This window comes from Canis lupus, chromosome 30, assembly GCF_003254725.2.
Source record: "Canis lupus dingo isolate Sandy chromosome 30, ASM325472v2, whole genome shotgun sequence".
NCBI lineage: Eukaryota > Metazoa > Chordata > Mammalia > Carnivora > Canidae > Canis > Canis lupus.
In genome coordinates, this window is record NC_064272.1 from 40212186 (window position 1) to 40226496 (window position 14311).

The 14311-nt window shown below is 67.2% G+C and overlaps 1 protein-coding gene across 4 annotated transcripts in view; it reads right to left on the reverse strand.

Moving 5' to 3' along the window:
* Window positions 1–14311, reverse strand: part of TMEM266 (transmembrane protein 266) — a 93112-nt gene that overhangs the window by 19203 nt on the left and 59598 nt on the right. For all 4 annotated transcript variants that reach the window (XM_025472078.3, XM_049104338.1, XM_049104337.1 and 1 more), the window contains 4 exons: window positions 10601–10755; window positions 7655–7728; window positions 1995–2051; window positions 1395–1533 (listed from right to left, as the gene is read on the reverse strand). In XM_025472078.3, the coding sequence (XP_025327863.1) occupies window positions 1395–1533; window positions 1995–2051; window positions 7655–7728; window positions 10601–10755 (425 nt within the window). The remainder of the gene's footprint in view (window positions 1–1394; window positions 1534–1994; window positions 2052–7654; window positions 7729–10600; window positions 10756–14311) is intronic.

Here is a 14311-nt window from a genome sequence, read left to right on the forward strand (position 1 = left end):
TTGGGCCAGTCACACTGCAGCCTGATGAGGATTCCGGGTCAGGAGCTGCCCCCCGACAAGGCCCCACAGCCCACGGGGCCCATGGGTGGGCGCGGGGGAGGGACGGGGGCCGGTGCCCCACCAGGGTTGAGCGGGCGCGGGGCTGCCTTCCGGCCTTGTACCCCCACAGCCACAGCTCCGACATTCATGACCAAGGTCCAGGGCCGGAGTGACCGTCAAGTCTATACCAGGCAGTCTGCTCTTCGCGGCCCAACCTCGGCGGGAGCGGGAAGGTCCCCAGCCACGCCGCTGGGAGGGGGACGGGCAGGGCTGCTGGCTGCAGCGGGTTCTGCACCACCAGGGCTTCGCTGCGTGAAACCAGGTCCACAATCATCATCTGCACAACCTCAGTGGCGCCTCGTCCCTTCACGCGGCCACCGGCCTTGGTGGACAGCACAGGCCCACGTCCCAGAGGCTCCCGCAGCGGCTGTGCTGCTCTGGCTGAGGGCGGCGGCAGGTCCGAGGACGCCCCTGGAGCCCAGACTCGGCCCCCGTCTTCCTCGTCGCCAGGCCCCCCTTCCCCATCCCTCGGGCCCCCGTCTTCCCCATCCCACAGGGACCAGGTGCCCGTCTTCTCTCACACAGGCCCCTCCTCCGGGGGACACACCCTGGTCTGCCAGCACTTCCTGGAAGTAGAGGCAGCACCCAGGTCGGGGCTCCTCTCCAGGTGAGGCTCAGCGGGGAGGGCGGCCCTTGCGTCTGACGGCGCGGACCCGGCTGGAGACCCTAAAGCCGACTGCTGCGCCCGCCAAGCCCCGATCCAAGCCAGCGCCTCCCACAGAAACAGGCTCGGATGGCGTCCCCGCCGCTGGACACGGGGAGGTGGGCCCGCAGGGGCGGCTGCCTCCACGAGCGAGCGACCGGGGCAGAGCAGGTGTCAGCCCGTGGGGGGGGGGGGGCAGTGGCAGGCGTGCGTCCCAGCGGGGTTCCCAGCATGGGCGGCCCTGCTTACGTTCTCGTGTGACGTGCAGGCCGTCCAGACACGAGTGTTTGCACGTGACACGTGGGCCTGGTCCCTGAGCTCCCGCACAGAGTGAGCAGGACATGCTTGGCCTGTCGTCCTGCAATCCTGGAGGCCGCCCCAGCCTCCCGTCCTGTATCACACTGTCTGTCTCCTCTCTGGGCTGGCCGGTCCAGGGTCTGTAGTAGCCACCTGCCACTTGCCACCTGCCACCTGCTGCCTGGCACCTGCCACTTGCCACCTACCACCTGCCACCAGCTGCCTGTCGCCTGCCACCTGGCACCTGCCACTGCTGCCTGCCACCAGCCATCTGCCGCCTGCCTACTCGCCGCCTGCCGCCTGCCACCTGGCACCTGCCACCTGCGGGGTCTGCTGAGCCCCGTGGACCACTCACCATCGATGACCCTCTTCACCCGCCAGATCCGGAGCATGATAATGAGGCTGATGGCATCCCAGGGGCTCCTGGGCCCGTTGGCCACGGTGGACGCCACCATAGGGGCCAAGGACAGGATGATGACAGCCCCGTCGAACACCTGTGAGAGGAAGTGGACTTGAGTGGCTTGGGCCGCCTCCCGGACGTCCCGGAAGCCTCAGGCGAAGCAGCCTCTCCAGGAGCTCTGTCCTCACGGCAGGCCTGGCCTCCCCGATCCCGGGCCGCCTCTTCGGAGCCCCTCGCCCCCAGCCCGCGGGCACCAGACCCTTCACGGGAGGCTGAGCGGCGCCTGGTGCCTTCCCGCCCGGCCCCTGACCACGAGGCCCTTTCGCGTGGACTAAGTTGTTTTAAAGCGTTTCCGAATGATTCAAGAATAACTTCGAATCGTGCAGAATTTCAAGCAGAATCTTGAGGTCCCTTGGCCTGCGCCCCACGCCCCAGCCCCCGCCCGCCTCCCCAGCACCTGCTGCCGGGCGCCTGCACCGGGGGAGGGGTGGCCTTTCTGATGCCCCCCCGGGCGTTTCCAGCCCCCCGGCCGGCCCCAGGCCCCCCGGCCTTTACCTCGATCTTGTTTTCGATGTAGTCCCAGATGCCCAGCACCACGATCCGCAGCACGGTCTGAGGAGAGAGGAGAGACGCGCCGAGGTTACCGCTCTCCAGCGCCTGCCGTCCCCCAGCAGGGAAGATTCCGGAGCTCAGGACGCCCGTCTTCCCCGGCCCGCTCCCGACCCGCGTGGCCTCCCGTGCGGCCTCAGTGCCTGGGCTGCATGACGTCCGCGCCCCCAGCCCGCCGTCCCCGGGCAGCCCGCGGTCATCCTCCCGCCACCCCAGCAGCGTGCGAGGGCCTTGCTGGGTGGCCTCTGCTCAGGTGTCACCTCCGGGAAGGTCCCCACGCCCCCCGGGCTCAGGGCCTCCTTCCTTGGCGTTCCCGTGGGACCCGGACCATCCATCACGCCCCGCGGCCCTGCACCACCTCGCGGCGACCAGCCCCCGACCCCCACCGGGGCCCACGGGACACCCACTGCTCTCCGTCACCCCTAATCCCAACACACAGCAGACCGGGAACGTGGTGCGGCGCGAGTGGGCGAGCAGACGGGTGCGTCACCGATTCCCTAAAACCCTCAGGGATCGACTGCGCGGCGGCTGCCCCCTCGACGGGTTTCCCCGCTGACCGTGCACCTTCCCCCAAAGACGGCGCCTGGAGGCTGCTCAGGGGACCAGACGCCTTTGTCCACGGGCCCTTCCCCAAACGCAGGTGACGGTTCGCAGGGGCTCACACCCGATGGTGTCCCTTCTCCCGCACGCGACACCCCCGGCCGCCGAAGCCCCAGAGCTGCGGAGGCCGCGCAGGTCGCCGGGCCCCTGGACCCCACCTGGGCCCCCGGCCCCCTTGAGCCTGCGTCCGGTCGGCCGCGTGGGGGCCCCGCACGGTCGCTGCCTTCTCGGCTGCTGCTCAATCCCGACGTCGAGGTGTGGAGTCCGTGTCGGAGGCGGAGCCGCGTCCACCGTCCACTCCGAAGGCCCAGCCCGGCTCCCGGGGCAGAAGCGCGGGCCAGGAAGGAGGGACGGGCGTGGGAAGGGACGGGCGCCTCCTGCTGCTTCTCCCTCTTCCTCTTTTAAGATTGTGGCAATGATCCACAGAAACGCGAATTTTACCACTTCAGCCGTTTCTCCAAGCGTCCTGGGGCGCGGGGTCCAGCCCCTGCCCTGCAAGCACCGCACCGCCCGGCTCCACAGGGTCCGTCTCGCTCGCCGAGCGTCCCCCTGACCCCGCCGCCCGCCTTCCACCTCCCAGAACCTCCCGGGAAAGGGATCCTCTCACTTCACAAGCAGGAGGGCTTGGGGGCGAGGACGGGGCAGGAGACGCAGCCAGCAGCGCCCACGTGGGGAGGGGGCCTTGGCCCCCTCGAAGGGACGGATGCCCCTGGCCGCTCGGCCACCCCGAGCCTGGTGCCGGAGCGCGGGCCGCCTGCCCTGTCCTTGCCGGCTGCCCTCCGGGTGCAGCCCCTGGGGCCTGCTCGGGTCGCTGCCCCCCCCCCCCCCCCCGCAACTCAGCCTGGGCCTCTGAACGCGGCCCGTGGAAGCTGAGCAGCCTGGGAGCGCGTCCTGGTCCCGCCTCCCACCCGGCGGGGACATGGGGGGCCCCTCTGACCCCAGTGCTCGAGTCTGAGCTGCGGGGGACGCCGGCTCCAGGACACTGCACGTGGCGGCATCCTTTGCCAAGCCCCCCGGTCCGCGGGGACAGGGTCCTGGCCACACTGCCCTGCCCCAGGCCACGGAGCCGGGCGGCCGTGCTTCTCGACGTGCAGGCGGAGGCCCCGGCTGGGACATTGAGGATCTGCCTGAAGCGCAGACTCCTGGGGCCCGGGGGGCTCCGATGTCAGAACCTGGGGCCCCGGCCGCCTGCACGACTTCCCTAGGGCGCCCGCTGGAGGCACGGGGACGCGTCCTGTGACAATGTCCCCAGTGACCGCAGCAGGGGGGGAGGCCCGGGTAGCGGCCCGGCTCTGAGCCTCCCCTGGCGCTGTCCCTGCCGGCACGTGCTGTCAGTGGGACCCCTGGGCCAGCGCCCCACGCCGCCTGCCCGCCACGGGGAAGACGGGAGCAGGGCCTGGGCTGCCGTAGCCCTGCTCCCCCCTTCGCCCCTCGGCCCGCCCCGGGAGCTGCGAGGGCTTGCAAGGGGCCGAGGGAACTGAACTGCTCGCCCCGGGGCGGCCTCTTTCCCCCAGGACTGCGGGTTTCAGCCCCTCAGGAGACGGGGTGCTCGGGCACCCGAGATGGCCGAGGCCTTGGCAGAACCTCACGGCAGTGGCACCAGGTGTTTACCGTAAACAGGCCCAGGGACACACGGGCGCACCCTCTGGTCCTCAGGCCGTGTGTCCTTCCCACCCCAGGCACCCCCACCTTTTCCCCCAGGAAGCCCGCCTCCTGGAAGGTCCCCTTCGCTTTCTCCCCAGAGAAGGGATTCAGGCTCCAGGAAGCCACGGCAGGTGGGGGTGGGGTGGGGGGAGGCCCTTGCACCTGCTCCAGGTGTGAGTCACCAGGTGCCCCCCCCCAATCGGCTGAGGCCGAGCCCCACCTTCTCTCTGGGACGGGGTTGGATGAGCTCCTAGGGCTTGGGGACCTCAGGGGTCCCAGCAGAAGCACCTGCTAGGCTATAAGATGCCTCGATGCAAATTCTAGAAGGTTCCCCTTTTCCAGGCAGAGGAAGCCCCCCTGCTCCCTGCAGAGCCATCTGCAGACCCTCCAGGGGAAGGAGGGAGCAGCCGCCGCCTGGGCCCGAGCGTGTCTGCAGCGCTGCAGCTGGCGGGGGGGCTGGGGGCTGGCCAAGCCGCGGGCGCCTTCCTTCACCCCCCGCCCGGTCCCAGGCAGGGGGAGGACGTGGAGTCCAGGACCCGGAAACTGGGCAGAAATGTGAGGTGCCTTTGTGGGGCCAGAAGCTGCCGGGCTGGTGCCGGAGGGAGGCTCTGGGGCAAGAGGCGCACGTCGGGGACAGCGGAGCGCACAGCGGCGCCTCCCGGGCGTGCACCCACCAAACAGGAGCGGGGGGGGGGGGGGGGACTCCTTCTCCATCCCTAACCCTCGGAGTCTGGGCCGTGGCACTGCCCCCAGGGCCTCCGTGTGACCCTCGTGACCACGTGTGGCGGCCGGAGGCGCCCGGGGCCTCCCCACTGCCTTTGGAGCAAGGCCCCTGCTCCCAAGCAGGACGTGAGGCGCCCTCGAGACCTGGTCGTGCCTGGTCCGGGGTCGTGTTGCCCCCCCACGGCCGGCCCCGCGGGCTGCAGGTGCTCGTCCCTGCGCCTGGTCCTCCCCGGCGCCCCCGACGCCCCGTCCGCAGGCAGCACCCCCACCCCCAGGTCTTCCGCGACGGCCTCGCTTGAGCTCCAGCTCCCTTCCCAGGTCCCCGGTGCCGGGCCTGCCGAGCCCACCAGGTTCTTCACGGCCCAGCGGCGAGGCTGGAGCCCAGGGATTCCTGCGGTGCTGGGACGGGGCGGGGACGCGGGCCACGGGCTCGGGATGGAGCCTTCTGAACCCAGCGCGACCCCCGAGAAGTCCCGTGCTCCGGCTCTGGCCGCTCCGTCCTCTTGGGTCTCGGGAAGGCACTTCCACGCGCGCCAGGCCCTCCCCTCGAGCGCTGGGGCAACCGCTGTTCACGTGATGGACACAAGGGCGGCCGCGGGAGGATGCGCAGGGGCTCCCGCCTGGGGGGGCAAGGCCCGGAGCCCCGACCCTTGGAGCGGGAGCCAGGCGGGACAGACGAGCCGCCCTGACCCCCTGGCCGGTGGGGAAACAACACGCGGCCCCTCGCCCGAGGACTCGTGTTCAGACGGATCGAGGAACGACGCCTGCGCCCGAGCCGCGGCCTGCGGAAGCTTGAAAACGACGCTGATGCCCACGATCGCGTGGCCCGAGACTGCACTCGGGAGACGTCCCGGCCGGGCCGCCGCCCCCGAACGGGTGAGCAGTCGGTGGGGCGGGTGGGGGGCGTCCTGGGCACGAGGCGCGTCAAGGACGGGGCGGGGCCTGCACACCCGCCCGACCCCCGTGTCACCCGCCATCCCCCAGGCGACCTGCCCGCGCCTCTCCAGGCCTCGGTGCCCGACTCCTACAGTGTCGCACTCTCGTCCCGTGTGGTCCTAACACCTGGTTGGGGTACCGGGTAGGACATGGCTCAGGAATGACCCCCACCTCGGCCTCCCAAGGAAACGGGGTGACGTCCCTTCCACACTGGCCAGGAGCCGTGTCTGTCATGCTGGGCCTGGGGTCACAGGCACTGTGGGGTGCACATCCCCCCCCACGGCTCTGGGCCCTGCCCCAGGTTCTCGGTGCCCCGCCTGCTGGCACCGGGCGCAGAGGCCGCACTGCCGGGGGCCCCGAGGGAGGGGCGGAGGCCCTGACCTGGTTCTGCCTTTGGACGGCCGGGCTGCTGTCCCCGTGGCCTAGGAAGGCCGCTGCTGGCGTCGTCAGGGCCAATACGCACCCCGATGTGCTGCTCGGGGCTTCTGGCTCCCCTGGGCCCTCCCACCGCAGGCGCCCGGGTCACCGTGAGAGCAGGCCCTCTGGGATGGGGCAGCAGCGGGTGGGGGCTCTGCTCCGGGGTTAAAGCAGGGGGCAGGGGTGGGGGGGCAGGGGAGGCTCTGCTCCGGGGCTCGGGGGCAGCAGGGGATGGGGGCAGCGGGGGGGGGGTGGGGGTGGGGGGCATGGAGGGCTCTGCTCCAGGGCTCGGGGGCAGCAGGGGGCAGAGGGGGGCTCTGCTCTGGGGCTCGGTGCAGCAGGGGGCGGGGGGGGCTCTGCTCCGGGGCTCGGGGCTCCGAGGCACCTGGGCAGCAGGCTCCACGAGCTGCTTGGGACGCCCCACAGCGGGGGCTCGGGGCCCAGGCCTGCCTGCGAACCCCGGGGGGCTGCGGGACTTGAGGCCTGTGCCCCCGACGCGGCGCCCCACACCCAGACTCAGGACGACGGCGCTCCCTGGTGTTTGAAGGGTCCTGAGGGCCACCGCGGCCCGGGAGCGACCCTGGGGCTCTGGACTCCGGGTGCCCTGATGGTGCCTCCAAACACTCTGCGCCCTCGTACTCCGCGCGTGTTCTTGCCCAGCGTCCTTCTCGCACCCCAGGCAGTGCTGTGCCCTGGACCCAGCGTGAGCCGTGTGCACGCTCATGTGCAAGGCCCTCTGCCTCGCCCCCCGCGTCGTCCCCCGAAGGCGCCCAGGCTCTGCGCGGCCAACCCGGGCTGCTGCGGTCGGGAGGGCACGCGGCGGGAGGACGGTGGCCGCGGCGTCCCGCTGGTCCTGCGCTCTGCTGGGGAGATCGGGGCCTCCGCACAGGGACTCGCCTCGGCCCACGGCGTGAAGCGCGGCCCTCCAGGCGGCCCAGGCCCGGGGGCAGGCCCCGGAACCGCTCGTCCGCATAGGCAGGGCAGCGCGCTGGGACCCGGTTCAGTCACGTACTGGGCACCGGCTCGCAGGGAACCCGGGGTGGGGGGGGGGGCGCCCAGGAGTCGCCAGGGGCTTCGTCCCCTTACCTCCCACACGGAGACTGCGACGTGGTGTCCCTGGCTGGCCCAGGAGCGGCGCTGGGGTCCCGAGCCCTGGCCCCCCCCCCCCGAGCCCGGCCCCCTTCACTGCCTCTCCCTGTGTGCACCCTGGAGGGCCCGCGGGGACGCTGGCGATCGCCCAGGGCAGGCGTTGCCTCAAGGGGTCGCAGGGCCCAGGCTTTACCTACCTCTGAGAAGAACACAGAGAGAATGACCAGACTGATCCAGTGAATTATGCCGGCAAACTGGAATGCGCTGGAAACTGTAACAAACACAATAACGGGCCAACTTTAGGAGCGAGGAGTCAGGTGCCCCGGCGGAGGGCCTTCGCCGCGTGGGAGCCCGGGACCGCCCGGCCAACACCTAGATCTGGGCACCATCAGGCCAGAGAACAAGAGGGCAGCGCACAATGGTGTCCGCGGCGGAGGGCGGAGGCAGCGGGGGGACGGAAGGCCCCGCTGCTCCCTCCTCTGCGTGAGAGGCCGCCCCTCGTTATTCCCGCTCAGTCCCCCCAGCCTTGGTGGGCTACACCTACAGCTTCGCCCCGGAGAGGAGCCCACCACCGGGGGTTCAGGAAGACGGGCGCGGCCTTCGGAGCCGGGTGGGCAGCTTGGTCAAGTCTGGACGCGCGTTCAGGACCCCTGCCCCAAGTCACATCCAAGGCTCCCGGCAGTTAGCGGGACTCTAGGCAAGCTTTTCAGTGTGAAAACTCTGAGCGTCGAGGGGGCCGTGGGGGTCGGGGTGCTTGGTAGGGGCGGGGGCGGGGGGTGAGGCTGGAGCAAGGCCTGGAGGAGGGAACCAGGCCTGGTAGGGGGCATGTCCCCTCCTGAACGGGGCAGTGCAAGCGGCTGGGGTTGCTCCAGTCGCCCTCCAGACGCCGGCGTGCAGCGGGGAGAGCCGCCAGCCCCCGAGAGCCCGCACCCCACCTGCACCAGACCGTCCTCGGAGTGACGGCCCTACCTCTGAAAGACCCTTTTAAAATAAGGGTGCCGTGACCAGCTTCCGAGCCCAAGCAGGGCTGGGTTTATCAGGCAGGGAGGCCACGAGCAGGGTGCTGGGGCCCGAGATAAGGGTCAGGTGGGCTCTGATGGGGGGCAGGGATGCTTCCCAGAAGGCAGACCTGGAGACACACAGCAGGGCAGCGGGGGGGGGGGGGGGGGCGAAACAGGGTGCAGGAATGCTGCTGGAACGCACATATGCTGCTTCTCTCCGGGGCCTGGGCCAGGCCCGCTCAGAATCCCCCGGGGCCTAAAGGAAACCCCAGAGATGTCAGTGAGGAGGGCTGGCCTGAAACAAAAGAGCTGAGATCAGCGGACCCCGGGGGGTGGGCAGTGTCAGGCCCCGGAGGAGCGGAGAGCGTCCATGGGAAAGGCTGCAGGGCCAGGTTCCAGGTGGGGGACCTCAGGGTCCGTCAGGCCAGTGTGACCCCTAGAGGACGAGGCCTGGGGGTGCTGGGGTTCTTTCCATCCCAGGCCACATGAGGCCGAGTGGGAAGTGAGCGTCTGAGGCCTGTGTGACTCTGAAAAGACCTCCAGATGATGCTGAAAACATAAAATCTCTCCCCATTATTTCTCAAATGAATTCCTCTGCCTTTTTTATGGTTTGCTTTAGAAGAGCAATAAATCTCTGATTGTGCGTTTTATGGAATTTAAGATGCCTTTTACGAGCCGCTATTGGATCTCCCAGCAAAATCAATCTCCTGGATACTTAATTTTAAGCAAAATTCCAGTGTCGGCCGGGTTCTCAGTTCTACTCAATGCCTCGTCACAACCTGAGCCGCCGAGGGCCCCAAGCATAACCTACGACGGGGAAAGAAAGACTCTGTGGTATCCAAGACCTCATAAAAAGCAGACCTAAGGATGAGTGGGAGGGAACGGATGCAGCATGGTTTAATTCAAGACAGGTTGAGTGTAAAGCCAGCGCTGGTCACTTTATGCCGGAAGATACTTTGATTGGAACCAACGGGCCACCAGCTGCACAAACTCCAACGAGGCCTATCAGACAAAAGCAATTCTGTGCTCCCTGTCGTCCTCCCCTGGAGTCGGGAAGGCCGATGGGGCGTGGAAGGACCCTGGATGCAGAGGCTCCAGGACAGGGCTGGGGGCGCAAGTCTACAACAACTCCATGGGCTCGGGGCTGTTGGGTCTGTAGTCCTTGCTCTTGCCAGTAATTGAGTCTTGGGCACCAGTACTTTCGTCTCTTTTTTATTTGCACTCGAATAATCCACCTTCTGAATTGGAGAAATATGGGGATCCAGGAGCTGTACCAGAAAGGACTCACTCAGCCGAAGCCCGGAGCGAAGACTCCTGGCTCTCCCCACCCGGGGCACTAAGTCAGGGCCTGCACAAGTGGGGGCAGGAAGTGCCCCGCACGGCCACGGGACATCCAGCAGGACAGGAGAGGAGCAGACGACCATCAGCTGCCGTGCACATCAGGCCGCCAACAACACAAGCCTAGAACCAAAGCCAAGAGACCTGTGGTGGGAGGAAAACTGGCCGGGCCGTCGAGTGGCCTGGTGGCTTGAAGTCCTTTCCCCAGCGGAAGTCTCGAAGTTTCTCCAAATCCTAACTCCCTTGCCTATAAGACGAGATAAAATCCGTCACGTCCACCTTACAGGGTTGCCGCTAGGGCCAGACGTACGGAAGACGCTTTCAAAATCATCATGTCCATAAGGGACCCGCCAGCTTCCAGCTGGGTATGAAATACAAGCAACCCTCTGGCCACTGTGGTTGCTGTGATTATCAGGGACCACTAGGTGATCGCCTCCACACCCGACAACTCTCTTTAACCTACAGAAAAGGCCAACCTGGAAAATTCCAAATGGGAACAATTAAAAAAAAAAAAGTGCACACAGGGGTCCCCAACGTTTTTTATTTCATCAGTTTGTGATCGTGGAGTGCTGGGGAGGAGGACCGCGGAGGCCACAGGGATGGACGGGGCAACGGACAGTGGGCGTGATGGAGAGGGGAGCAGCCAGGGCTCCTCCCTGGGTGGGCATCCCCAGGAGCCGTGGGCGTGCACCACAGTGGCCCCGGGCTGGGGGCAGAGGGCACTGCTGGTTGGGGACCCCTGGTGGATGCACATGGAATATTGACATCATAGGTATTTGCACACGTATCTCTCTTGCTACTCACACTGGAGAAGCTTTATATCTATTAGAAGTTCCAGAGTCAGGAGAATCACCACCAATATTACACAGGCTACCAGGAAACTGTTGAGACTCGCACTGAGCAAAAATACCTGCCACACGGCTGCTCTCTTCCCACAGCACGGCTTCAGCCAGGTGGACCTGTGGGGACAAAAGCAGGAAGGGGGCGGGGAGGGGGTCAGATCCCGGCACAGCCCTGGCCGCCGCTCCACCCTCCCTACTCCTCCCGGGCTCTACGGTTCCCAGCAAAGTGCAACCCCCTCCACTGGGTAGGATCACAGAGAGCAAACCCAGCTCACAGGAGATGGAGCCCCATACAGTCCCCAGACGGGGTCACAGAGGTCGGTGGGGGCCCGGCGAGCTGTCGTTGCTGCACGTCCGTGTGGTCGCGGAGCCTAGCACGGGCTCTGCATTTAGGAGGCTCTCAGCTCACCTCCGGTAAAAGCTCAGTAGTTGATGAGTGGGGTTTCCAGTGCTTTCCGGCTACAGAGGAAGAATGAGCTAAATCCCTATTTCTCAAGTGGGTTGCACAGAATCCTACTTCCACCAAATGTCAAGGGTTGCCACCCGATACGCTCGATGATTGGATAGGCTTTGGAAAATTGGGGTCGAAGTCAAACGGGGATTTTTCTGGGCAGACACGTTGGTGCCTCTACTAGGTTATTAGGCACCATCAGGCCCCAAGGGGTCCCAGGAGCAGTGCCTTCCACTCTCGCTCGACCCGGCAACCTCCTGTCACTGAGCCTCTGGTGGGACTCGTGCTTCGTGGACAATCTTTTGGGAAACCCCGACAGGAGAGATGAAGCCACCAAGGATGGGGTCTTCCCCGAGCAGGATGGGGAGTGCGGAGGGTGTGCGGAGCCTCAGGGCCGGGGCGGGGGGGGGGTGGGTGTCCCCGAGGGCATTTGGCGTATTCCCTTCAGGAACACAGGATCCCAGGGAAGAGGGGCGCCTCGCGGGGGTGCTGAGGCCAAAGCTCACTGCCTCGCCGAGGAAGGAGTGGGATCCCCAAGGGGCAGACAGCGCCAGGCAGCGAGCCTCCCCCCGCTCTGGCTCCGCCTTCGGACACCCGGGGCTGCGGGTCGGCATCTCTGCATTCTGGGCCTCAGTCTCCCGTTTGTCAAACCCTTAACTCCCAGGGTCACGGACGCTAAATGAGGGAAGGTCTCTGACTAGAAGCCCCGTGTGGCTGCGAAGGGTTGAGGAAGGTGTTGATGTTGGTGGGTTACCCGGTGGCCCAGCCCTGGGCTGTCGCCTCCTCTCCATCAGGGGAGTGTGCTGAGGGCGCCGGGGCCCACGCCTCCCGAGGTCCCGAGGGTGACCCCCCCGGTGTCGCTGGAAGAGGGAATCCTGAGGTGCTCCCCTCCCCGCAGAGGAACACCGAGTGCTCTGGGGGGTTCTTCCTCAGAATCCATCTAGGGAAGCTGGAAGGGTCCCAAGCTGACGGGACGTGGTACGAGCTCGTAGCTCTCCAAGGAACCTGGCGGCAAACAGATTAGTCAAGTCTTTCTGGATAGTTTCCAAAACCTACAGGAAAGGGAGGTGCCACCCTTGGCCCCTCGGGAAGGCAAAGGCTGGGAGCTCCGTGTCCGGCCTCGGGGAGCTGGGCCGCAAGGACGGCGGGCGGGGGGACTTCAGCAGGTGACGGAGGAGAAGCAAAAACCAAACCAGTAGTCATTGTTTATCTGAAATTCAACTTAAACTGGGAATCCTGTATCCGGAGCAGGGGGTGCGGAGGGGCCCGGTGAGGGGCTGGGGCCTGGTCGGACGGGCGCGTGAGAATCCGGAGTTACAGGTGAGAAGCCAGAGCCGGTGAAGCCGCGGCGGGAAGGGCCCCGCAGGCAGGGCTGGCGTGTCTGTCGGGGCGGCAGAGGGGGACCCGCGGGCTGACGTCCCCCCCCCGGCTCAGGCCCAGCAGATGGGGGGACCCGAGGGCTGACGTCTCAGGGCTGTGTGGCTTCTGCATACGATGACCCTCTGGTTTATAAGATCTCTTGGGCCTCCCTTCCTCAGCCGACCGCTCCTGCCTGCGCAGCGCACCTGCGGCCCTTCTTCCCACGCGTGACCCTCCTGCGCCCACCCGCCCCGTCTCCGTCCTCTACTCCGGCTGCCTCTGCCCCCCGTGTCACCCTCTCTCGCCATCTCTCTCGCTCTCAAATCAATAAATAAAATCTTTTTTTTTTTTTTTTTTTTAAGAAAACCTAGTCCTTTATCTGTGGCCCTAAAAGTGATGCCGCTTCTCTGCCGCCTGCCACCTGGGGCCGGGCTGAGCCCTGGGGGGTCGGGGCGCCTGAGTCCGTGCCCGCCACCCCGGGAGCGCGGGAAGCCGGGGGGGACCAAGCCGTCTGCTCCTCTCCAAGCAGGAGGCTCCACGGCGGGTGGATCTGCCTCCGTGGGAGGGAAGGGCCCGGCAGCTGCCGCCTCGGCCGCCCACAGCCGCCCTTATCTCCTCGGCTTAGGGAAGCTGCCCGGGGCCAGGGGCTGCCGCCTGGGGAGCGGGAGGTGCGGGGGGAACCCGAGGCAGAGGCGCGGGATCCGGAAGCCAGGCCGCCGGACGCCACCTGCCCCCGGGAGGGCCCGCGACAGACGGGAGCGCGGCGGGTCACAGGCTGCGCGAGGCGCCAGGGCTGGGGGACAGTCAGGGTGGGTGGCCTGCGGGTGACATGAGGAGCCGGGGGGACCGGCCTGTGTGGCGGCGGCTGCTCAAGGCAGGAGTCTGTTCGGGCACAAAGGGCCGCGACATAAGCAACCGGAGACCGGGCCACGGCAGTTGGGCCGCAAGGACACGGGGCTTCCCGTTCAGGGCGGAGTGTGGGTGACCAAGGCTCCCCCCCGGGCATCCCCACGGCCGGGGTCGGGGTCAGGGCCTGGGTTGGGGTCAGGGTTGGGGTCAGGTCGGGGTGGTTGGAGCCGGGGTCAGGGTTGGGGCGGGGCTGGGGTTGGGGTCGGGGTCAGGGTCAGAGTCAGGTCAGGGTCAGCGCCAGGGTCAGGGCCGGGGTTGGTTCAGGGTGGGGCCGGGTTCAGGTCAGGGCTGGGGCTGGGTCGGAGCCAGGGTCGGGCAGGGGTCAGGGTCAGGGTCGGGTCAGGGCCAGAGTCAGGGCTGGGGTCGGTTCAGGGTCGGGGCCAGGGTCAGGTCGGGGTCGGGGTTGGGTCAGGGTCAGGTCGGGATCAGGGTTGGGTCGGGGTCACGGTAGGGGTCAGTTCAGGGTCGGGGCCAGGGTCAGGTCGGGGTCGGGGTTGGGTCAGGGTCAGGTCGGGGTCAGGGTTGGGTCGGGGTCACGGTAGGGGTTAGTTCAGGGTCGGGGCCAGGGTCAGGTCGGGGTCGGGGTTGGGTCAGGGTCAGGGCCGGGCCCAGCCAGCGGGGGACAGCGCCTGCCACCCCCCAGCCAGATGGCCCGGCCCGGAGGTGGGCGGTCCTCGGACAGTGACCTCCTCTAGCCCCGAGGCCTTGGGGACGGCCTGCGGCGGGCGGGGCGGGCGGCCGGTGCCTTCACTGCTCCTGTGATGATTCTTAGGGTCTTTTTTTTTTTTTTTTTTTAATTTTTTTTATTTATTTATGATAGTCACAGAGAGAGAGAGAGGCAGAGACATAGACAGAGGGAGAAGCAGGCTCCATGCACCGGGAGCCCGACATGGGATTCGATCCCAGGTCTCCAGGATCGCGCCCTGGGCCAAAGTCAGGCACCAAACCGCTGCG